The 24877-nt window shown below is 53.0% G+C and overlaps 1 protein-coding gene across 7 annotated transcripts in view; it reads left to right on the forward strand.

Moving 5' to 3' along the window:
• SPIN1 (spindlin 1) overlaps window positions 1-24414 on the forward strand; it is an 80160-nt gene extending 55746 nt beyond the window's left edge. For 6 of the 7 annotated variants that reach the window (XM_059412080.1, XM_059412078.1, XM_059412079.1 and 3 more), the window contains 4 exons: window positions 1451-1499; window positions 12391-12644; window positions 16680-16913; window positions 20918-24414. In XM_059412080.1, the coding sequence (XP_059268063.1) occupies window positions 1451-1499; window positions 12391-12644; window positions 16680-16913; window positions 20918-21117 (737 nt within the window). In that variant the 3' untranslated portion in view covers window positions 21118-24414. The remainder of the gene's footprint in view (window positions 1-1450; window positions 1500-12390; window positions 12645-16679; window positions 16914-20917) is intronic. The other variant, XM_059412084.1, reaches the window with a different exon arrangement.
• The last annotated feature ends 463 nt before the right edge of the window (window positions 24415-24877 follow it).

Here is a 24877-nt window from a genome sequence, read left to right on the forward strand (position 1 = left end):
GTGCTTTACGTCCGTTACGGACAGAGGAGCTCAGATGGGTGCATGTTTTTGTGGGTGACTCTGTCCTGCCGGCCCGTCCGGTTTTGCTTGTGTCCTTCACTGTTCTGGGACAAGGTCCACACACGTTCGGGCTGGGGTGAAATGTAAGGGCTTTTTGGTTCTTTGGCTCTTACCATCTTGAATGTCATCTTGATCCTCAGTGACTTTGTCTCGCAGTTAACTCGGGTGGTGTTAGCCACGGAGCCGTCCTCTCCGTTTCGTCTCTCAGTTGGTGCGCGTGGCGTCTGTGCTCGCCGTGGTTCTCCATTCCGTTGGCCTGGGAGCTGCCGGGGCTGCACGTGTGCCGCGTCCACAGGTTCACCCCACTGTCTTCTGCCTGGCTCTGCTGTTCTGACAATGAATCTGGAGTCAGCATTGCCTTTATTTCTCTACGTTTAATGTGTGTTGCATTGTCAGGAGCTTCTAAAAATCTCTTATTACTGGTTGCTGGTTTTCAGAGACGGGATGGGGACGTGCTCCGGCGTGGTTGTCTTTGGTGCGGGTGAGCTCACCGGCTGTGAGCTTGCGTACTTAGCACATCTGGAGGGCCCACTGCTGTTGCTTCTTCCAGAGTTGTTTCTTCTTTCCCGTGCCGTCCTCTCGGTCGTAGGTGCAGTTTACTGTGCATCCGGCCGCCGAGGCGGCTCCTGTCCCTGCTCTTCCTCATCGTCGTGGAGCTGGTCTGTGGGGTCTGGTCCGTGGTTCACCGTATTCGCTGATTTTCATTTCAGACCCTGTGTTTTCCACTAGTTTCATTCCAGTCCTTTTTTCATTTTTGAGTGTTGTGTGTGTTCCTTTAAATACGTGAGCGTATTTATTACAGCACTTTTAATATCTTCATTGTTACTTTCGTTGTCTGGTGATAACCCACGGGGGTGTGGGGTCCAGTCTGCCGCGCCGCGGTGGGGATGAGCTGTGGTGCGCTGTGACCCTGTCGCAGCCCTCTGAGTTTGTTCCTGTCCCCAGATGCCCGGATGGGCTGTAGCAGCTTTGATTCCTGGGGCTCCTTCAGCCTTCCTGCTGAGGAGCCATCTCTGTGGTTTTTACCACATGGGTCCAGAGAGGTGGCTCAGTGGACTTTGAACACCGCTCAGACGCCTTCCTACCCCCAGATATGTCATACTTTATGGCTAAGATTGTCACTTCTTTGGTTTTTGTCCATGTGGTTCTGGGTGGTTTTGTAAGGGTGATCTGGGGAGATGAGCTGTTATCCCTGTCATTTTATCTTCCCAGAACTCCTTTTATCTCCTTTTTTAGAATTCGATAAACAGATGGCATTCTATATGTTGGCTTGTTTATGGTTTATTTTCATTTCATGCTTTATGCAGTGGTTTTTCAGAAGTTAATTTTTTCCGAGTTCTGAAGTATTTTCTGTCCAGCTTTTATTGACTTATATCCACTTCTCTTTTAGGCCATGCTGGTGTGTCTGCAAGTATGATGAAGAAAAGGACGTCCCACAAGTAAGCACCCCTGAAACTTGCTTTTAGATAGCAGGTTGCCACTGTGGGTCATGTCGGGTCTGAGAAGCAGCGTGATGCCCTCCCGGTTGAGAAGGTCTTGCCTCACTGCGCATTTCCTCCCTTGGCCTTGGCCTGGCCTACGGCTGCCTAGGCCTATCCATCCACCTCTTAAAGCCTCTGGGTCATGATTTCCCCTCCAGCTCCGAGGGGCTGGACTGACAGCAGGAGGTGTCCACTGACGGTGGCAGGTGCGCGGTGAGCCCTCCTGCTCCTCTCCTTGGAAGGCTGTACACCCTTGGCATGCAAGTTCTTTCCTCAGTCTCTGATCTGCTGGACAAGGAGCTCCTTGTGGACAGAGGCCTTTGCTCATGCTTGAGGGTCTGGCTAGCATGTTGAGGGGTGCACTCGCTTACCGCTTTATAACATTTTCAAATAAATGAAAAGCTTGTAATTTAGGGAACACATTCGCATGTTGAAAGAGAATTAAAAAGCCATGTATTTTAAGTGACCAGTATGTTATAAATCCTAAATTCTTTAGGTACCAGAGTAAAGAGGCCACTTTTTCTCCCTTAAATCTTTGTGTATGACACAGTTACATTTAAAAAGAAAATTGGGATACTATTTTAAATGACAATACGGTGCTTATACTGAGTTACATTTAACAGATTTCACAAGTACCCACCAGGTTCTGGTTGCTTCTGTCACACCACGGACATTGCTCTAACGAACCAGTTCTAATTGTTTTGAGTCTTAATTGTAGACTGTTAACTCTGGAAGAGACCCTTTGGCCCCAGCTAGCACATCCTGAGCCTCTCATTATAGCCTTGCTTTCCCCATTATTCACACTGAGAGGCTCGTGAGCACGCGGCCACCACCCTGCGGGGCTGAAGAGCACGAGGCGCCTGTTCCTAATGGTCGGTGGTTGGTGCACACGTGCCTCCTGTTTCAGAGCACATGTGGACGTGTAAATATCTGTCCCGTGTGGTTCAAGAAATGACCTGGAATAGAAAGGTGTGACGTTGCGGTGAATGTATGTGTCCCTGAGGTTTGAGAAAGCATTTCCCAGATTCCGTGGATTTGCCCCTTACCTTCATGTTTCGGCCACGTCCCGGGATGTGGGGATTCATGTTACTGTCTCCCCTCGTTACCCTACCATAGCATTACCGTGAGTGGTAAACCAGTGCCGTGGTCTGAGCGAAAGGTAACCAGACAGATACAAGCCTTAACTAGTAGGTAATGCTAGAAACGTAGCTGTGTGGGAGAGAGGCAAGGGACATGTCAACTTGGCAAGACCGGAGCAGTTCATGCCGATCAGTTAAAGATAAAAGGCTTTAAGGATGTAATGTGCATTCAGTTTTAGCCATTTTACACATTGCTGGGTAGGACTAGAAGGTTTAGTTAGGATTTTGGGCCTTGTTGGGTTTGTGCGAGGATTTCACGAGCCTCACCTGAAGCACGGTGGTCATCCGTTAACTCCTGCTTCTGAGGTGCTGGTTGTTTCTCCCCCCAGAGCACAGGGAATAAACACCTGCTTTTAAACTGGGCTGTTGGTATGCGTACCAGCGGAAGGCGTCTGACCCCTGTGCGCTCCTGTGTGCGGAGCTTGACCTGGTGCTCGTTCCATTGAGAGAGCGGAGGGCCGCGCCCCAGGTACTCTGCAGCCAGCGTGAGCCGGAAGGAAAGGGAAGGCTGCTCCCGTCGGCCCGTGTCGTCGCACCTCTGCACACATCTGAAGGCGTTCGGACGCAAACACCGAGGACGCGCAGGTCTGCACAAGGCACTACGAATGGCCGTTGCTTGCCGCCTCTGGCGGGGCCTCTGCCCGGGAGCTGGCGCGAAGCAGGAAGCTGGCGGCTCAGCTGGGCGCCTCGGCACGTTCCTCCCATCTGCCTGGCCCCGTGCTTACCCGGCCCAAGAACGCTGACGTGGACCAGGACGGGCCCTCGCCACAAGTGCCATATTTATGGAAAGCACACGGAGAAGAAGGCCTGGAGCCAAGCCTTCCTCCACTGGGGCCTCTGGCAAGCGAGGCAGGCATGCAGGACTGACCCATGCCTCAATCCAGGGGGGCTGAACAGGAACCCCACGTGTGGACGCCTCTGTCTGCTGGAGGGAGTCCCAGGGACACTCAGGAAACACGTGCCGGCGGGGACTCAGGTCTACTGTGTTGGAGCACCGTGGCACCCAGAAATCGTGTAGCGGTGGCTTGTTTCTGCTTCCAGTAAACAGAAAAAGCTTCCATGCCTCCTGGCAGCTGGGCCCCTCATTGCATTTTGGGAACAAGTTGGTGACAGGCGTCTCCTGGTTTCGTAGGAGGTGATTTGGGAAATGCGTCGCAGCGAACAGCCTGGGCCGGAACTGCACGGGTCCACACACACCTGCATTTATTTCTGTAAACATGGGACCATGCCGTGTGTGTGTTGTCTTCCTTAGGACTGTGTTCGTAACACTGTTCTCCAGGCTGCTGGATGGTAAGAACTCTGTGTGGAGTAGAGGCTAGCTGACTGTTCTGGGTATCAGTAAGGCTTCCAGCCAAGCTGTTAAATTTGAGGGAGTCAGAAGTTACACCCAGATTTTCACCCAGACTACATGGGGTTCAGTGCTCCAGTCCCGCTTTGTTCAAGGGTCAGTGGTGGAATTTGAAGGGAAGGTACGGTTGGGCGGCCTCTGAGGTCAGTTCACCTGTCGTAGTTCTGTTTCCAGTTTCCAGGTGGGAATCTGCTGCTTTCTTTCCCTAGTTGGCATCGTGGAATGTATTTCTGCTTCCGGGTTTTGGTGTATTGCCCCTGACATGCATTTAGAGAATGGGCCGGGGCTTTCATGCACCGAGTATAGAGATTTCTGGAGAGCACTTTTCTGCCTAAGACGTTAGTCACTGACAGTGACGAGGGTGGAGAGAAACCCCCTCCACCTCATCCTCAAGTCCCTGGGTGGCAGCCCTGTCGAGGAACCCCGAGTCCTTTAACGCACAGAGGCCTCACGGCGCCCACACCGTGCCTGCGCAGGGAGCGTGTTCGCGGCCCGTCTGCAGAGTGGTGGTGTCCGTGGGGAGCACGCGGCCTGGTTGAGCATGGAGCCTGGTGCTGCCTGACTTCAGCCCATCAAAACCGAGACGATGTCTTCCTCAGCTTGTGAGGAGCTGCTCTCCACACCAGGGAAGTGGGCAGCGTTTGCAGGGCCCTCGGCTCTGGGAGGCTTCTGTGGACAGCTGTTGGCGTGTAGACGGAGTAGCCCGAGAACCCAGTGCGATTTGGGTGGAAGTCAGACGCTCGCGCTGTTTCTCTCTCCTGTTGAGCCGGCAGTGGCGGTTCTGCTGTAGAATTTGTGTTAAGCAGCACATCCCAGAAAAGCAGCTTTTTCTTCTCCTTGCTGGTGGGCATCTTGTGAAAAGACAGTCACTTTGGTTTAATCAGTATTTTATGCTGAAATGTGCTGGAACACAGAGTAAGGGAACTGGCTTTCTAGGACGGTACTAAATCGAGTACGGGAAGAGGGGCAGGAGTTGATGATACAACAATGTACGTGGCGTGAGACAGGCACTTGCTGGTTCACCGCAGACTTGTGGTGGTTGGAATTTGAGTAAGTGTGGCCTCTTTAACTGCTGGCTACCAAAGTAAGATCTTCCAGTCCTGGGGGCCAGTTAGGGGGTGGGTCTCGGGCACTTAGGGAGTCTGGTTAAATGGTGGACGATCTTCCAACACAGAATTTCCTTTGTGGATGGCAGAGCGAATAGTGTGGTCGGGTCAGAACTTACTCGAAGCGTTGAAAGTGTCGAGCAAGGTACAGAAATGCCCCCTGCATTTGCAGTTTACCTTGTTGGGAATGTGGACGCGCAGACATGAGTGTTGGTTCTGAATTGTGCTCTCCAGCTGCGGTGCCTGGGGTAGAGAGCCTGGGAGCCTCTTAGGTTAGAAGGTTTGGGATTGTGGACTCGGGTCTCTGGGGCCTGCGTGGGCTTCCGCACATGCTCTGGGTTGCCGTCCGCCTGCCTGCGGCTCCTCTCAGCCTCATCGGGGAGCTTCGCGGGTCCTTCGGCAGCAGTGAGAGTGGTTGCTGAGGGGCCCGCCCCCACCCACTGTCCCTGCAGACTGATAGGGGCTCCCAGTGGCCCCAGAACCCAGTCCTTTCAGAGGTGGCTTCTGGAGAGAAGGAGCGAGCAGTGTGATCCTAGGGGTTCACCTCGCTTCTGTGCTTTACCTGTGAATCATTTGGGTGGTGACTCGGGGCACCCTTGTCCTTCACTTGGCGGCGGCTCCAACCACCTCCCCAGAGCGAAGTGTCTGGGCGTCTGTCGGCAGCCACCCTGTGTGTCGGCCTGGCAAGTGGTTACGAGAACATACAGGAAATTGAGAGCGGTTAAAAACATGGGCGTCCGGGGAGGACCTGAGTCAGCATCACCACATTCAGGGAGCCCTCATTTTAAAATTAGAGAAGCTGTTTCCATTGTGTGTGGCATCCGGATGCTGTTCTTTGAACCACCACAGATGACCCAAGGGCGTGTCTGCTGCCGCCTTCCCCGGGAACCGGACACCTTGCTCTTCATTTGCTTTCATATGTACTGTTTTGGCATGTGAAAATCAGCTTTACTTTTTATTAGGGTTTCTGTTGATTTTTATCTAAAGTAGCAATTAGCAATTAAAATTTAAAAAAATTTTTTTTAAGAATTTATTTATTTGACAGAGAGAGCGTCAGGAGAGCGGCAGCAGAGGGGGTGGGAGAAGCGGGCTCCCCACCAAGCAGGGAGCCTAATACGGGGCTCGGTCCCAGGACTCCGGGATGGCGACCCACGTGGAAGGCAGCCGCTTAACCGACTGAGCCACCCAGTCACCCTGCAATTAAAATAAAATCTAAGAGCTTGTTTAGGATATAATTTTTAACCTTTCTGGTTATGAGCAATTTAAAATGTCCACAAAAATAGAGTAACAGTAAGTCCTGAGCCCTGTCAGCCAGCTTCAGTGACCATCAGCGTTTTGCCTGATGATAGGCTCTGAGATGATGCCCGAGCAGACCACTCGTTACCCAGGGGAGTTCCCAGCCTCGACGCCCAGTCGATGCTGGGTGGAAGAACTTAAATCAGCTTACAAACAACATATATTTGTGCACGCTTACTATGAAATAACACGTGATATTTCAACACGTGTACGGACATTTTAGAGCACTCTTCTGTAAGCCCTGGCTGCAAGAGCCTCGGGCAGAGTCCTGTCCTCATAGTTGGGGAGCTTGAGTTCCACTTGAAACACAAGTGTGTCACATGAAGTGCTTGTGTTTGCCTTTCGTGCTGACGTGGCGAAAATGATCTCTGTCACCTCTGTCTCTTGGACCCGACTGCCAATGAGTCGCCGTCTTCCTTTAGCGCCAGGGACATGGTGCTCCACAAGTAGCATTACCCCTGACTAAAGTGCAGGCGCAGGAGTGAAGTTCGGAAGTGGTAACCCGGAGATGTGTGAATCTGTTTTTGTGTCCAGCTTCTTGCAGAAGGAAGATACGCATTGCGTTAACTTAAAAATTGTGCTTCGCATGCTCGTAAAAAGAACTGCTTTTAAGTCATCGTAGGAAAATTTGAAAGCACAGGTTAACCCACAGGAAGACAACCTTAGTATTTCTAGTGCCGCTCAATGACTACTCACAGCTGCTGGTACTGTACCAGATGTTTGAGAAGCCCTTTTTCTCCCTGTCTGGGGGTATTTATATGTGCACAAGTTTTTCATGTCCTATTTTGTACATTTCTCCTGGATCGAATAGCTGTGTGGTACGCGCGTCTGCATCTGGGGGGCGGGGGGGTGTGCAGTGATACGTGCTTTATCTCCCATCACGGACTCGGCTCAGAGCGCGGCGGCTGGGCCTCTGCACCACTTCAGATAAATTCCCAGCCCTGGACTCACTGGGACGGGGGATTGCCGAGTTTTGCCTAAGGAGGGTTGTATCCCTACCAGAAGCAGAGAGAGGATTGTACGTCCCCATAATTTGCATTAAAATAACTTCCCAAAATTGGCAGTTTTTGTTGTTACTGGTTCATCCTACCTCATCCTATTGGCAGGCCAGAACTTTAGAAATTCCTGGGAGACCTAAAGCATGTTGGAACAGATTTATGTAAAAACTAAGCCGAGCTGAGGAACTCTGCCACTTCGAGGAGAAAAGGAAGCTGTGTGAACAGTGACTGCCTGGATAGGCTCTGGAATCTGCGCCGGTCGGACACCACCAGGGCTGGCTGCAGCCGAAGAGGAGAGACCGCCTGCCTGGACGCTTGCCTGTCCTGGCTGCCCTCCTGAGGTCTTCGCTCACTTACCTCCTGGCCTCCCCGCAGCCCCCGCCCGATTCCCGGGCTCGCCTGGACCTGAGGAGGTGCTCCCAGCCACTGACGCCGTGACCCCGGCTTGCATGGAGCACGGGAGCCCCGGGAACCAGCAGGCACCTGAGGAGCGCTGACAGTAGGAGAGAGCGTCGCACAGCATGGGAGAGCTAAGCGGGGGGCCACACGGCACCCCCAGCACGGACAAGGCTGACCCGCAGAGTCCGTAGAGGAATCCGGCAAGGACATGAACGTTACCCCTGATGTTGAAAGACTTGGTGATTGACGAGACGCTGTTCAAGAGAAGATCAAGCCATTAGTATCTAGAAATTAAAGATGCTCTGTAAGATATTCAGTAGATAGGCTGACATTCAAGCCCGTCTATTTTACCTGCTTTTACCTGATTCAGGAACACTTGGTTTGAGGCTTTCTGGAAGGTGAGCAGCATTGGGGAAGGTGGATTGTGGAGGACGGACCTGGAGACCCCGTGCCTCTGCTGCGGAAGGGAGGAGATCCAGAGACCGTTCTGCACAGCCCTCTCCAGACGGACCACGTGCTAGTTGAGGGGTGATGAAAAACACAAGTCACACGTTCTGATGACATTTCTGATTGCAGGAGCAAAGGAAATTCTAAAAGCAACTCAGAAAAACCAGTCAGAACGCAGAAGGATCTGTTGGCATCTGGTTTCTGTAATTTGGGAGATGGGAGACAGTGACACAGGCTCTGAGGGGAGAGAACAGTCTTGAACCTGATGCGCGGACTGAGGCGGTTCGTGGGCCCCGGGACTGCGTGTGGAGGCGCACGGCAGTGTGTCCGTGACGCTGAACCCATCGGAGGCATCCGAGTCCTCGCCCGGTGTGTTCGGAAAGAGATAACATCCAGAGATGGGAATGTTACAAGAAGTAGCAAAAATCCTTCTTTTCTTGTTTGTTTCTAAGTAAGGTAATGTTTTTGCAAAGTTACTCAGATGAGAATGAAAACAAAATTTGGAACAGCAGCCCACATTTGAGCAGTGTCAGGTGGGGTCACTATGTGCCAGGGTGTTTTTGTTTTTGTTTTAGAAATTTTCCTTCTTTTACTATGAATTTTTTGCTTGTTTTTGGTCCTGTTAGAGCTAGGAGAGGGAAAATTGAGGTTTTGGTTAATTGTAGATTTTAGTAGAAGAACGTTAGCTATAAATGCAGCAGCTTACAGGTTAGAGGTAGGTTTGTAAGAGCAGCGCTAAGCCAGGCATGGGGCACAAAAGCCTCCGTCCTCCCAGCCGCACAGACCGAGAGAGACACGGGGTGGGTGGGCGGAGACATACGCCGCACAGACACACAGAAGGAGATGCTGGACCTGCCCTGGTGTCCCGCGCGTGGCAGCAGGACGTGCTACTTCCGGTTCCCTTAATGAAGGCAGAGGGAAGGACCACTGTGTTCTAGGGTAAAGGGTGCGTGAGCCACTTTGGAGAGTGCTACTGGCACCTCTGAGTCTCCTGCTGGGCACAGCCATGACGAGGGCCTCCTGTGCAGAAACATGGCCATGCATGGTGCCATGCTTCCTCTTCCAGAACCGCCACGGGCCACAGCACAGCGCTGCTCGTGCGTGTACAAGGGACGCAGAGCTGAGCTGGAACACTGCTGCTCTGTGTCTCCAGCTGCCCCTTTGTGCCCTTAAACTGGCCAAGTTAGGGTGGTTTTGTTGAGAATCACAGTAATAGAAGATGTCCTGCTTCGGAATCTTGGATAGAAGCTTTTCTGGCTGTGGTCTTACTCTCCAAGGAGACAGAACCAGTGGTTATTATGCATGTGAGTGGGTGTGTAGGTGTGCATGCACACGTGTGGACGGAGATTGGAGCCCAGGGACAAGGGAAGATTGCACTTTCATATAAGAGCACTTTTTTAAGTCCTTCAGTTGATTGGATGAGGCCCACCCATGTGTGGGGCCATCTGCTGGTTCCCGTGTCTTGTAGAAGAGTGCCCTCACAGAGGACGCTTGGGGCCATGATTGGCCACATACCTGAGTACTGTGGCCTGGCCATGTGACAGCCACGGTGACACTGTGCACCTGCAGCGTCAGTCCGTCATTTTGGTAGTGACGGTGGAGTGTTTGTGTGAGCCACTGGAATGCTGCACAGGACTGCATTCCTTCCTTGCTGGGGTTTGGGAGCCCGCCTCTGCCCTCTGTGCAGAGAGCCTGACCCCGTCCACACTGTGCAGCACTCGGACTTCTGCCCTAATGTCCCAAGAAGTAGGAGAAGGATCGATGGAGGAGAACACCGTGCTGGCAGCATTCCAGCCGTTTCCCCACACTGCGCACTTCGCGGTCATCGGGGCTGAGCGGTGCTCGTAGCTGCAGGGCACAGACTCAGTGGTGCGTGGTCCTGGCCTTTCCCTCTACACCGAGCTGCACGCTGCAGTGTCTGGGGAGGGCCTGGGGCTCCTTGCCCTGAGCAGCTCTGAGTCTGGGCCTCACTCTCCTCCCCCCACCGAATAAGGGGCCGCCGGTCTCAGATGCGCTCTGTTCCGCTCTGCCGTGCCTTGTGTCCTCTCCCCACAGGGTAGCTCTGACGCTCGCCCTGCAGACCGCAGCTGCATGCCCCTCTTCCCTTTTCCTCACATTTGTGTGCAGTTGGAGGTGCTCCCAGCCTGCAGTTGGCCTCTGCAGAAACTCCCGTGACTTCTCAGGAGGCCCCGACCAGGACATTTCTTCCTGGGCCTCGGACGGCAGCGGAGACCCCTCAGCTCACATTTCCCTGCTGAGAACCTGAACCCCACTGCACTCTGTTGTCTGGTGGCCCCAGCGTCACCGTCATGTTCCGTTTTCCTTACATGAGATGTGTCCTTCGCTTGGATGCCCACGAGATCCTCCGTTTCTGAAGTTCGTTTGTTTCACTGGAATGTTAGTGTCTGTGGTTGAAGGTCCACTTTCCCAAGGTGGCCTGTGCACATGTCTGTCTTCTGTTCCGGGGAAGTTTTCTTCAGTTGTGTTGGTGTCCTCCTGTATTACAGAAGCTGGAATTCACGTCTGTCCCTGTCTCTTCGTGACTGTTTGGCCCCTGCTGTCCCCTTGTCCTCTGTCCCAGGCGTGCCCTAGGGTGTCTGGTAGCTGGGTTCCTCCAGTTTACTTCTCATTTCTGGGCTCTTCTGTCTCTCCTTCCTCGTCCTGGCCTCTGTTGTGTGCCTGATAGTGGGCGTGTTGTCTTGGGCCGTGCTTCCCTTTCAGTCCCGTTGTGAGGCACCTGTTTGTGAGGAGGCCTGGGGTTCTCCCAACGGCGGTCCTCCCCACCGAGCTCTGAGACCTGTGTGTGTGAGGCCTCTGGGGGGTGTCCCCATCGTCACTTCTGAGGCCCAGCTCCTTTGTCTCCTGCAGCGCCTGCCCCTGGAAAGGATTGTGTGCCCTGTCTTGCTGGGAGGCAGGTTTGCTGGGTGCCTCTGAGTCTTGGTGAGGGCGTGGGGAAGGCAGACCCACGATTTCAGCTGTCCTCACAGCACTGCACGAAACCTTGGGACCCTCCTCCAGCCCGACGTGACACGATGTCCTCCTGGGCCATGCCCCCTTCTTGCTGAGGTGAAGGTCTGCAGCCACCTATTTGACCTCGTCGGGCAGCCGTGGTTTGCTGGAGCCTCTGTCTCACAGAACCAGTGGGTTTACCGGATTGACTACTTGAAATACATCCCTCTGTATACCTCATAGCCTACAATAAATTGTTTTTTGTCTCAGAGTTTGTGTGTACTCCAGTCGCTCATCACTTGCGCTCGCGGTGAGGCAGCCGAGAGCTTTCTGCCGCCGGAAGCTCTCCTGGCAGCACGGGCGGGGCCTGGCCCTCAGCTCGTATTCATGCCAGCCCAGGCCTTATGTGCGGACTCCCAGGGACAGGATTCCTTCCCTGATCACGAGACCCATGTGTACTGCTTGTAAATAAACATCGGGTGTAGATTTTTCAGTTGTTAAATGATCTGGGAAGAACGTGGTTTGGTGTTGCTGCAATAATTTTTACATTACGTTAAGTATTTGTCACAAATGCAAATGTGTAAGATTCTGTTTTCTAGAGAGTACTGACGGTACGACATGGGGGTGCCAGCCGGCCTGGACTCCGGCCGGGGGTGGGGGAGGAGGAGAAGCGCCATGTCTAGTGGCTTCTCATTCACTGATTAAGGTGGTGGGGGCTCGTGGTGTGGGATCCTGAGTGGGTGAGATTGAACGGTTTGCCCATTTCCGTTAGACGAGCAACGGGCTCACGCGCATGTGTGGTACTTCCCGTGCGCAGCCCTTCTCTTTCTCTGGTAACTGGGATCACTGTGAGCTCACCCATTAGAGGGGACGGGAATGCTGAGAACGCAGTGCTCGTGCTCAGTATGAGGGCCAAGCTTGCCTAAGGCAGCAGTGCTCTTCGGCCCGGCGCAGTGCGTGTAGGGGGAGCCCTGTGGCCAGCACTCCGTGTGCACACACGGTGACCCCGAGGGCCCAGCTTGAGGCGCTTGGACCGGGAGAGTGGCACCCCTAGCTAGTGCGGGCCTGGGAGGACCCATAGGAGAGCATGCTGGTTAGCGGTAGCGTTGGATCGAGGGGTGGGTGCTTCTGAGATGATCCCTTACGTGTATATATGTGTGAATGCAGAAAACATCGGAGCAGTGTGGGGCCGAGCAAACCTGTGTCCCAGCCCCGGCGGAACATCGTGGGCTGCAGGATTCAGCATGGGTGGAAGGAGGGGAACGGCCCTGTCACCCAGTGGAAAGGAACCGTGCTGGACCAGGTGCCTGTAAACCCTTCTTTGTATCTTATAAAATACGATGGATTTGACTGTGTTTATGGACTAGAACTTAATAAAGATGAAAGAGTTTCTGCGCTCGAAGTCCTCCCTGATAGAGTTGGTAAGTTCTCTTTACTATTTGTGCGTTGTATGCTTTAAAAATGATGATCGAAATGGATGCTTTTTGATGATTCTTTTGCATTACTGGTGTTTTTATTCTTACTGGAGTGCACGCACTCCCGATACATAGTTCAGTCTCTCAAACCACAGTTTGAGGGACTGTGAAGGACATAACGATGTATGAAGTTGTTGCTGAAGAAACTGACGATCTGATGATTTCTAACATGGTTATTTCCCACATTTTGCTCACTGTTCACGTGGACTCTGATGGGTAAGAATATTTTCTTATTAGCTCAAATGTGCTGTGTACTTACTCTGATTGTAGTAGCTTATGCCTTTATTGTAGAATCCTTATGTGAAGTGATCTCAGCATGTGTATTACTACGTAAGTGATACTGTACTGTCAGCCCGAATTCGGGCCGCCAGAACCTGTGGGCTTGCTCACACAGTCTTTAGAGTTTGCACAGTGACAGGGAAGTGAGCACAGCCTTTCTTTTTTTAAGTGTTATACAGCGTGCTTCCCTTTCATAACCTAGTTCCTTAAGGCACAAGTTTTCAATTAATAACAGTAATGACTGATTTTACCTTTAAGAATAAAGTAAAATGTTGCTGTTGTGGTCAGTGGGATGCAGCACCTTCTTCCGTGTGTTCACTCGGAGATGTTTGCAGACGGCCGTGCTCCTCGTGCGTGAGCGCGGGTTTATGCTCTGGGGATGGGCTTCAGAGGCCTCCGGGTTAACAGACGGAGTCCTGGCAGAGGTGGACTTGGCGGGTGGAAGTGTGGGGTCGGACAGTCGGTGCCCTTTGTTTCTGCTGCTGTGCTCTTGGGACCGGGCGCCTCCCCCCACGCTGATGCTCGGCCAGAGCAGCAGGTCCTTTGTTGGGGTTCCCTGTGGGTAGCGGGGCTGTGTCCGTCCTCGTTTCTCTCAGAAAGCTTGCTTTCCCTCTGTTCTACCCATTCATGGAAGGCAGCGAGCTCATCGGGCAGCGCGCCGTCTCGGCCAGCTGTCGCAGCACACCTGTCCTTTGGGCCACCGCACGCCTCTCTTCCTCCCGAGACACAGCCTCGGTTTCTTCCTGGTCTTGACGCCTGCTCGTTTCCAGCGTGAGAGACTCCCGTGGAGGCGTCTGAGCCTGAAGGTCTTAAAAACATCTAAACGCTCATCTCCATTGTTCGTAGGAAGTGATTGTCATGTGTTCTTCTGACCCAGAGGTTGGGTCCGCATCTCCCCTGGGGCGAGACTGTCTGCTCCCGTGAGATTTACTGCATTTTGCTGCGCGGCCTGTGCCCATTCTCCTGAGTTCTTCTGCCATCGTAGGGCAGGAAAAGACCTTTTATTTTGGTTTGACCAAAATACCCTGAAATCTGTCAGTATCTCTGCTGATGGGCTGTTCAGAGTTGTCCAGTGTTTTTCTAGAAGTTCCCAGCAGGAGGCGGGTTGCTTTTGTAAACAGCAGAGCATTTTAAAAAGGAAATCCAAGGGCCCCCTGCAGACCAGCAGTGTGTCGCACCCGGACTTCGCGTCATAGCTAATTGTGGTGCTCCCTGCGACCCCGCAGTCTGGGAGTCGCGTGGCCTTCACCCCGTCCCGCGCAGGAAGGCGGCGGCGCGCGGTGCGTCACTCGGCACACGCGGTGTCTTCTCTGTGGGATCGCATGTCGGTAAAGGATCCCCTCCAAGACTGACCGACTGTTTATTTTGGTGGAAAGAAAAATGGGACCTGAAATGTCCTGCCTTGAGGGTTCCGCAGTGTCGGTGATTCCGCTGGCGCTGGTGCGGAGCGCGTCTCCACATCCCTGCATCTTGTCAGGCTGCAGCTCTGTCCCCGGGAGCCGCAGCTCCCCGGCCCCCGCCCCGCCCCGCCCGCCCTCCGCTTCCGCCACGTCGGCCCCCTTCAGACCCCGTCAGCAGGACTGAGACTGTTTGTCTTTCTGTGGCCGGCCGCTTCCTCAGCACGGCGTGCTGGGGGCTCGCCCCGTCTAGCCGGTGGCCGCGTCTCCTTCCCTCCGAGGCCGCGCGACACTGCGCTGCACGCGTGCGCCCCTTCCAGGCCCCCTGCACCGCGGTCGGCCCAGGGCCGCGCCTGCCGCTGGGCCGCTGCGGGGTCAGGTCCCTCTCCCGCCGCTGCTGTCCTTTCCCCGGAGGCTCGTCCCGGCAGTGGCGTTCCGGGTTTGACTGAGGAGACGGAGGAGTCGGCGCTCGGTTCTCCACGCGTTGGCGGCGTTTGGTTTCCCGCCGCGGGCTCGGGCTCGGGTTCGTCTGCCGTCGCGCCGGCCCGTGTCCCTCGCTCTGGCTTTGGGTTTGCGCCCCCGACTTGGAGCGCTGCCGGCGTCTGCTGTCTGTGCAGAAGTGCCCGCGCGGGCCTGGCCGGGCTCGGAGCCGGGCCGCGCCGTTGGCTTCGCTGCGGAGTTGCCCGCGTTCTCTGCGCGCGTGGGAGAGCCGGAGGGGACGTGCCCGGGGGACGGGTCCGCGGGGACGGGTCGCAGGGTCCGTGCTGCGCGCCAGCGTCTGAGCTGCCGCTTGTGTGTCCCGTAGCGTCCCACAGGAGCGTCTCCTTTTCCTGAAAACACCGACCGGGAGACGCGCCTTGGCAGCAGCAGGGGCTTGTAGGCTGGATCTTGGGCGTGTGCCAGGAGCGCTCGACAGGTCGCCGGGGACGCAGGCGGGGAACCGGGCGTCTCCCGGGAAGCCGCACTGCAGAGGCTGACAGTCGCAGAGCCCCACCGCCCCCGTGCTGCGTGTTGGTGAGGAAGGGTCTTTTTCGTGAGAGATGCGGTGTGTAGCGCTGTCGTTTGTGACCTCTGACACGGCAGTCTCGTAGTTGTCCGCGGGAAGAAGGGCACTTTCCGATCCTCAAGAATGGGTCAGCATCGTGGACGGGAGTCCAGAGATGGGCAAGCTTGAGAACTTCGAAACCAGTGGGCCTTACTCCAGTGTGCGGGGGGTTTATGTAGTCTAGAATGGTCGCATGTGGAAGCAGAGCCACCGGATGTGTTTCGATGTCTTTCTGATCAAATTGGGTAACGGTGTCTTGAGAAAGAAATGGTAATGTGTATGCCTTTGAATTGTACTTTAACAGAGATAGATGCACTTGGGAATGAGTAAAACAGAACTGCTGATTGTTTTTAAAGACAGTTGTCTAAAACGTGAGGACCAGAGAAACCTTAAAATCGTTAGGATTCTCCGTAATTTCCCAGTGTTGCTAGAGGAAGGTGGTGAGTTTCCGCCTGCCTCCTAAAGCCCGCAGAGCAGGGCTGAGGGTTAGTCTGTAGGCAGGTGTGGACGCCCTGGGATCTCAGGCTCGGGAGACAGACGGGAAGGGTCCTCCTTCCATCACGGTGTCAGCACGTGGTGGCGGATGTCACTGGGGGACGCAGTGGGAGCAGGCGACAGGGGCTCCTGGTCCCGCAGACGGGGGAGCCCGGTGGGGAGAGGGAGAGGCCTGTGGGGGCAGGGACAGACAAGGAGGGGGCGGCAGGCCCAGGGAAGCAGTTGGTTCTTCACATGACGCAGCGGAAGCGCTGGGCGTTTCGTCCGGGGCTCCGGCTCCGTGACCACCACTGTCGAAAACACAGTGGAAGCGAGGCTGACCTCTCGGGCCTGGCACGAGTGCATTTCTTAGTTTTCAGCCCTGGCCCGTGATGACGTAGGTGTTCGTAGAGGGAAGGTGAGTGAGGCTGCGCGGGACGCCCCTGTTCAGCGTTTCTGCCCTCGGGCTGTCCTTCCCGCAACATGGAAAGTGACTGTTAGTACCAGAGAGCACGCTGTGCCTCCAGCAAACCGGGGAATCTCCAATTTAGACACAGTACCACGGGCAGGAGTTGAGCAAAGCGCACAGAAGAATGGCAGGTTCTCGTGGGATCCTGTAGTCTGGGGCCCGCGGGGTTTGGCATCGTGTGGCCCCTGAGGCCTGCCGGGGGCCCCGGGGCCGCTGGTGTGGTCAGTCCTTCCAGCCTCCCCCTCGCGTGAGCTCAGCCTTCGAGGCGTGTGTCTCTTAAAACCCCGTGCGAGCCGTTGTTTGCTTCTCGTCCCCAGCGACCTCCCGGATCAGCGACGCGCACCTGGCCGACACGATGATCGGCAAGGCGGTGGAGCACATGTTTGAGACGGAGGACGGCTCCAAGGACGAGTGGAGGGGGATGGTCCTGGCACGCGCCCCCATCATGAACACGTGGTTCTACATCACCTACGAGAAGGACCCCGTCTTGTACATGTACCAGCTTTTAGATGATTATAAAGAAGGCGACCTTCGCATTATGCCTGATTCTAGTAAGTGCGTCGACAGCCTTTGTTCTGTTGATTCCAGAGGAACTTGACGGTTAGAACGAGATGTTTGATGAGCCGTTTTGTAGTTGCATCTTCTTTATTTGGATTACTGCGGTTGAGTGATCATTCTTTTCACCATGCACCAAGCATGCCTTGTGAAACTTCGCACCATTTGCCAAGGGTACGTGTTTTCCGTGCAGTTGCACTGTTTCAGGCTGCGGATTTGCACGTGGACGAGAATGGTGGGCCCGTGTATGTGGTGTCCTTACTCAGCTCAGGGTTTTCAAGGCTCGTCATGTTGTGACGAGTGTCCGTGCTTCATCTCTTTACACGCCACATACAGCGGCCCTGCGCGCACGCGTGTCATCCGTCGCGGGGGAGCGTGTGGCGTGTCCACCTCTTGCCGATGGGGAAGGATGCTGCGGCCAGCCCTTGGGTTGCGGGTGTCTGAGCACATGTTTTCAGTTCTCTTGGGTGCATACCGAGGAGTGGGATTGATGGTTCTGTGGTCACTGTTGAATCACCTGGGCACCCGTTGCACCCTTCTCCGCGCACATCAGCTGCGTGTGAGGGCTCTGATGCACACACAGCCTGATAACTGATGTTTTCACTGTGTCCTTGTGGTTGCGACATGCTGCCTTGTCATGGTCTTGGTTTACATTTCCCTGAGCACTCGAGATGTCAGGCATCCTTTTGTGTGTGATTGGCCGTTTCTGTGTCTTTTTTTCTTTCTTTCTTTTTTTAGATTTTATTTATCTATTTGAGAAGGAGAGAGAGAACACAGAGGGAGAAGCAGGCTCCCCACTGAGCAGGGAGCCTGACGTGGGGCTCAACCCCAGGACCCTGAGATCACAATCCGAGCCAAAGGCAGATGCTTCACCGACTGAGCCACCCAGACAGTGTCCCCGTTTTTTGGTGTTTTTTTCGGAGAGAAGTCTGTTGGTGTCCTCTGCCTGTTTCCCAGTTGGGCCCCTGTTCTGTTGCGGCGTCAGAGTCTGGATCTTGATGGGGGTCTCTGGACCCATGTAGGATTTGCAGGCACTTTGTTTTATTCTGTGGGTTTCTGTTCGCTTTCTTGGTGCTTGTTGAAGCACAGAAGTTTTTAATTGTGATGAAGTCCAGTGTTTTCTTTCGGAGCTCATGCTTCTGGTAAATCATGACGATTTACCCTTTTGGTTTCTTTGGCAAGTTCTACAGGTCTTGCTCTTACATTTAGATCTTCAGTACATGTTGAGTTCATTTTTATGATGTGGTGGAAGGGCACCCCTTCGTTCTTGTGCATGTTGCCTGAGCACCATGTTGTGGAAAGACTTTTCTTCCCTGCCGGCTGGTTTCGGTGCCAGCGGTGAAAGGGAGCTGGCTGCAGATGGACGGCTGTGCTCCTGTCTGCTGGGGCACGTGCCATTCTCAGTCATGTGGCTCTCAAGTAAGTTTTGACATTGAGAGGTGCCGAGTCCTACTTTTTCTCTCTCAGAATTGTTTTGACTCTTCTGGGTCCCTGACAGTGTTCTGAGTTTTGGAATCCGTTTGTCAGTTTCTGCAAGGAAGTCAGCTGGGATTCTGATGGAGATTGTCTTGAATCTCTGATCGCCTTGACGCTGTGAAGCCTTCTGACCCAGGAGCCCGGGATAGTTTCCCATTTATTGAGAACTAAAGATCTTCATCAGTAGTCTCTTGTAGTTTGCAGAGTATTAGTTTTACACTTTGTTAAGTTTATTCCTAAATACTTTGCTCTTTTTTTTTTTTTTTTTTTTTTTAGATTTTATTTATTGATTTGTCAGATCGAGAGAGAGAGGGAGAGCAAACACAAGCAGGCAGAGCTGCAGGCAGAGGCAGAGAGAGAAGCAGGCTGAACAAGGATCCCAGGACCCTGGGATCATGACCTGAGCTGAAGGCAGTGGCTTAACCGACTGAGCCACCCACACATCCCTACTTTGCTCTTTTTGATGTGGTTGTGAGTGGAATTATTTTCCTAGTTTCATTTTGGGGTAAACCTGTTCTTTTTCAAACTACTCCATTGCTTTCCTCCAGCACAGGGTTCCCTGGGCCTGTACAGGTTCTTCTGTCGACAAGTCCGTGAACCTGCTTGCCAGGTGCTCTTCAGCCCTGACTCTCCACCTTCTTTGTCCTTGGCTCTGTATACTTTCATTCTAAATCTGTACAGGGATGATTTATGGGCAGGAATTTAATTATCAGGAGTGTTGTTCGTATGAAGTTGATCTTTAGCTTTTTTTTTTTTTTTAAGATTTTACTTATTTGACAGAGAGAGATCACAAGTAGGCAGAGAGGCAGGCAGAGAAACAGGAGGAAGCAGGCTCCCCACTGAGCAGAGAGCCCGATGCGGGGCTCGATCCCAGGACCCTGAGATCATGACCTGAGCCGAAGGCAGAGGCTTTAACCCATTGAGCCACCCAGGTGCCCCTGATTTTTAACTTTTTTGTAGAGAAAGAGCCACAGTAAGAACTGTTGCTTTGCTGCGTGAAAGCGTAGGGGCATTTGGGCCATCTGGGCTGTCCGCAGAGTCTCCCAGTGCCCCCTTGGCCCCCTTTAGCCCCTCCTTAGCCCCTGCTCGGGCTCCGCTTGGCCCCCCTTGGCCTCCCATTACCCCTTCCTCAGCCGCTCAGCCTCCTCCCCTGCTTGCCAGCTGGTTTTGCGAGTGTGAAAGTGCAGCTGCCACCAGTGATGTCCTGGAGCCGGGCGCTTGCAGCGGCCTTCGTGTGAGGCTCTGGCATCTTGGCTCAGTCGCCAGAGAGGCCCGGCTGTCGTGGCTTTGGAATGCTCTGTAAGCGTGCAGCACCCCGAGGGCGTGGGGGGCTGGCGCCGCTGCTGAGGAAAGAGCAGTTTTGAAGAGAGGACTGGAGCTTTGGGTTCGGCATCACTTTCCTGCTCAGAGGAACTGATGACCGCTGGACGCGGGCTTGTGGCTGGCATCGTGCGTGATGTCAGCACCAGCGGTCAGACTAGCCTGGTAGGGCTGTGTCCGCAGTTGAAGGACAGACGTGCTCGGGACTGCAGCCGGCTGTGTGTGAGGCTGGGGTGGGGGCGATGTGCCAGCAGCGAGAGCACAGGCAGCCTGGGGTAAGCGTGGGGTGCAGCACCCCCCGAGGGCATCTGGAAGCCCTCTCTTGCTCCTTGCAAAATGGCTCGCCCCACGCAGGACCTGCAGGGGTTTCTGGAGAGAGGGTGGTAGCCTCCCGGCTCCATCCCCTGCCCTTTGGGTCTTTGCTGCTGGAGGTTTGCTCTGGTTTCTGTGCTCTGAGAACACCGCATAGCCCTGCTGGCTCAGGGCAGGATTCCCAGCACACGGGCTTTGCTGTGGACCAGTGCTGTCCTGGAGGTCCCGTCCTGATTAGTCTGGGCAGGGGTTCGCTCAGCACCTATCTCCAGAGCCTGGGAAATCTTACCCGAGAGCTCGGGTAGGAAGACCAGCAATGAGATGCAGCGAACCTGGGGAGGAAGAAGCTTTGAGGAGTCCCAGTTCATTTCAGCAGCAGAGTGTTGACGAGAGTGGCATACGCTCCGTGTCCTAGGAGGTGTTGTGTGTCTTGAAGGCCTGTTTCAGGGTCACTGTGGCTTTTGAGAAGTTCTGTGCATCCAGGCTTTTCTCCGGCCGTTCCTTGCCTCACCCCCTCAGCCAGTCTCAGCTGTAATTAAATAGAAGCCACAGGGATTTCTGATTATGATTTTTCAAAATTCTTGACACGTCTACATCCTGAGGGGGTGGAGAACAGCACACTGTTTTTGTAAATAAAGTTTTATTGGCACACTTTTCGGTTCTGTGCCCCTCGCAGCTACTCTCACAGGACCCACAGGGCCGAGCAGTTGGTGGGTGCAGAGACCTATGTCCTCAAACCTCTGGCCCTTGAAGAAGTGGGCCGACTCTTGCTCTAGATAATTAGGATGAATCCGGATGTTACGTTTTAAACACTGTTATTGAAATAGATACGTGAGTTGGTACTTACGTAAAAATTGACTTTGAATTCTTTCTTCCGCCATCTTCCACGCAGACGATTCTCCTCCAGCAGAACGGGAGCCGGGAGAAGTTGTGGACAGCCTGGTGGGCAAGCAGGTAGAGTACGCCAAAGAGGACGGCTCCAAGAGGACTGGCATGGTCATTCACCAGGTGGAGGCCAAACCGTCGGTCTACTTCATCAAGTTCGATGACGATTTCCATATTTACGTCTACGATTTGGTGAAAACATCCTAGATGTCATCATGGACTTGGCCAAATTTGTGGAACTATTAAATGTATAATTTGTAGACATAAAGACTTGATTGCTTTCCAGTTTAATGAAAGCTTAAATGTCCCTGCGAACCCACAATCTCTGCCAGCAGAACCGGTTTGTTCTGAATAGTACAGATTGATGTGAACACAGAGCATTTTGTGTAAGAACTCCTTCCTCTTACGAGAAGTCTGCGTGTCTGGAGGGGAGTTACAGGCAAGTTTGGTGAAGTTAAGATAGCACCGCGGTCGTGTAAACTGGACTGGACCGCCCCACCCCCCAGCACCGTACTTCTTCCCACCTGCTGCCACGCTGCGAGCATGGTCTGGCGCTGTCGGTACTGCCTTCTTCGTCGAGACGTGTATGGACCTCTCTCTCCCTGTCCGCATCCGTGTGTGTCCATACGCGCCACACACACACACACACACACACACCCACACACACACACACACCCACACACACCCACACGCTTCCTTGGCAGTCCTTTCCTTGTGGATTGGGGCGGGGGTTCAGTAATATTCTCCAGTTTAACAGGAGTGCTTGTCCTCAGTCAGTCTGATTTCGTATATTACTGCTGTTTACTTAAAAGTAAATGTGGGCACAGGAGACACAGAGACGTTCAGCGTGTTTTGGAAGTCAGAAGTTCAGACACCTTTTTCAGTCTGGAGGCTTTAAACCATGAGTCCGAATAGGAATCATTTGTGAACAGTTGCTGGACCCACATTAGAATTTAACAAAACAGAAAGCTGGGTAAAAAGCTGCCTTTAATTTCTAAGCTTTGTAGAATTTTGTTTACATTTTTTATCATAAATACTTTTTTTGTTTTAAAGCAAAGCCCAGGTACTTGGTCCACACGGTGTGATGCCGTGGTGCTTTGTACGGCACAACCTGGTCTGTTAGTCTGTACGATCAGCAGTCTGGATTCTAGTACGTGATTTGAGAGGCAACAGCGCGCCAGTGGTTTGTGTGCATGTGGTAAGTTCCTGGCGGAACCTAGTGCTTTGATCCGAGACATACAAGTTGGAGAGTGGTGTTGTGGCCTTCTGACAAGTTCTCTGGGACACTTTTATTTTTATTACTGTTCTTACTGATACGTGGTTGTGGTCAGAAGGCTTCCCCCAGCTTTTCCCCACAGAGAGTATGTAGACATGTCATGGCCTGGGTCCCCGACACTTTCTGTGGTGCTGAGCGCGCTTGGCTCCCGGTGTTCTGCTGACGGGGACTCTCCTGTCATCGTGCTAGCCTGTGGGTGTGACTGTGGCCCTCAGCCTCACAGCCCTTTCGTGGCTTGTTCCTGCAAGGTGGTTTTGACCGAAGTAGAATCACAGAAGTGGTTGGGTGGCAGCGACATGGTCATCATCTGTCACGTTGTTTCAGATGAGCCCTGCCAGTTTGAAAGCCAGGAGAGAGGCCGCACGGAATGCAGTGTCTTGTGGAGGTTGGAGAGCTTACCTGAGGGTCGGGCAGAAGGCTGAATGCACGTGTTGCCAGCTGACTACCAGCAGTCCGTGCGGCCTCTGTCACGGCTGTTCTCAGTACTGGAGGTTCTGTTGTTGGTGGCCTTACTGTGCGCGGTCCACGCGGTGCCTGCTTTGCCTTTGGAAGGCTGTGCGTTGTCATGCTGTTGGACAGTGACCCCCGCGCTCTAGAATGCAGTGCCTCCCCTCGGGCCGCGGAGGGGAGCTTGTCTGCCTCTGCGCCTCTCCCTGCGGTGCCTGCCTGGTCTCACACTTCTCTGGCTTCAGCAGGGGTCGTGCTGCACGACTGTCCATCACCTCTTTCCCAGTGGCTCTGGTCAGGAGTCCCTGCATGCCAGTCTCCAGGCTGAGTCTGCTCCCCGAGCACAGGTAGACACGTGTGCCCCGAGAGTAGGGCGTCCGGTGTGTGCACTGTACGAACATGGTACAGTGACTTTGGACTGAAAACCAGTGTTCTTTGGAGTATCCTGAGGGCTGGGTCAGTGGCAACCTTCCCAGCGTCACTTGACAACTCACATCATGGTTTTCCTGCGAGTACCTTTAGCACCTTCGATACTACATGGTCTGCCACTCTCCCGATGAACGTGACACATGATGATCACCGTTAGTTTCATCATTTCCATTTGCTGCCTTGAGGGCGGAAGGAAGGGGAAGGGGTTTTCTGTTGTTTTCCTGCCCCCCCCCCCCAAATTCTCTTTTCTTTTGGTGGCTTAACCCACACTTGCGCGGTGACTGATTCCACTCCCTCGCCCGGTACTTCAGGCTTCGTTCTAGGCTCACGTTTCAGATCTGCATGCATTGCTTGCCTTTTCCTGGTATCAGAATGTTGGTTCCTGGTTGTAGGAGCCTGACATGAGTTTCCAAAATTATCATGGGACTTGTGACCGCACAAGCCCGGAACCTGTATAAAATGTCCCGGCCTTCCTCACTGACCTGCTATCGTGTTCCCGTGTCGTGTGCGTGTGACGTCCGGCTGCCACGTGAAGCTTCCGAGGAGAACCTTAAACGCAGACCATCCTTTTTTGCATGCTCTATTCTAAGTAGAATGTTCAATGTAACTAACTGAACTTGCATGTGGAAGATATTTAGGTTTTTTGTTTTCTATCTTTGTTTTGATTTTGTTTTCTGTTTTCTGTATATTTGCTTCCTGTGCCGTTGTAGTGGTCGTAGGATGAGAATGCACTGGCGAGCCAGCGCCAGCAGAAGGTGATTTCCCAGCTCTGTCTGTCGTGCAGCATTTGAAGGGACTGTGCATTCTCGAAGCGCCCAGTCACCTCTCAGCCAGAGTTCATTCCTATTCTTGTTTTACGTGCCAAACCCCGCAGTGCATTGGGCTCAAATCTCTGAACCCTGTGGACCCATTAGAAGACTGTTCGGATTGTCACAAATTGTAGTGCCTGAAAACATGTGCAAGCAGATTGTCTTAAAAAAAGAAAAAAAGAAAAAAGAAAGTTCTCCAAAGACAAAACAGGAACAATTATTATAACAAAATAATTATGGTTGAAATGTCTGTGGTTCCTTGGAAATGCTGCGCTTTTTGTATTTCCACCATTAGTGCGGTGTGAGCGGATGTGCATAGTTCAGAGGTCCTCGTGTTCGCACCTGATAATTAGGTAAATGACCTCATCTTTCAGGCTTGAATTCATTTTTAATTTTATTTTATACGATGTGTAGACAGTTCCCTGTTCTCTGCATTTAGAAGTATAAACAATATAAATCTGTTAATTCTGTAAGTAATTTTTATAATTATGATGTAACTCTATCCTATCCTTAAAACATTTAAAATAAACCCTTTATGTGCAACTTCTGACTGTAAATTTTGTGCTCATGAGCAAAATGTGATGTGTTAAACCTGCTTCTGGAAACATTTTTAAAGTTTGACTTTAGCATTTTAAGTAACCTTTACTCTCTCTACCGCATGTGAACCATCCGATGTGAGCGGAAGTGGAAGGAGTTCCAGCTTCTTGCGTGTGGTAACACTCGGTTGTCCAAGGGGAGAGGGGCAGTGAGCAGGAGTCAGAATACTCAAGTTTGTGGATTCCTTATAAGGAGAAAATTTATCATAAAATTTTAAACTTTATTATTTTAAATAGAATTAAATAATGTGTATTTTTTATTTTCATATCTACCTTTCCTTTACATACTGTCTAACGCTCTGTACTTGAGTACCGCCAGCGAGCGTGTGGGGGAAGATCTCCATCGCCTGGTGGCGGGACGAGGAAGGTCACACCGTTGACAGGTGCGTGTTCTGTGCTGTGTCTTCGTG

This window comes from Mustela nigripes, chromosome 9, assembly GCF_022355385.1.
Source record: "Mustela nigripes isolate SB6536 chromosome 9, MUSNIG.SB6536, whole genome shotgun sequence".
In the NCBI taxonomy this organism is placed as follows: Eukaryota; Metazoa; Chordata; class Mammalia; order Carnivora; family Mustelidae; genus Mustela; species Mustela nigripes.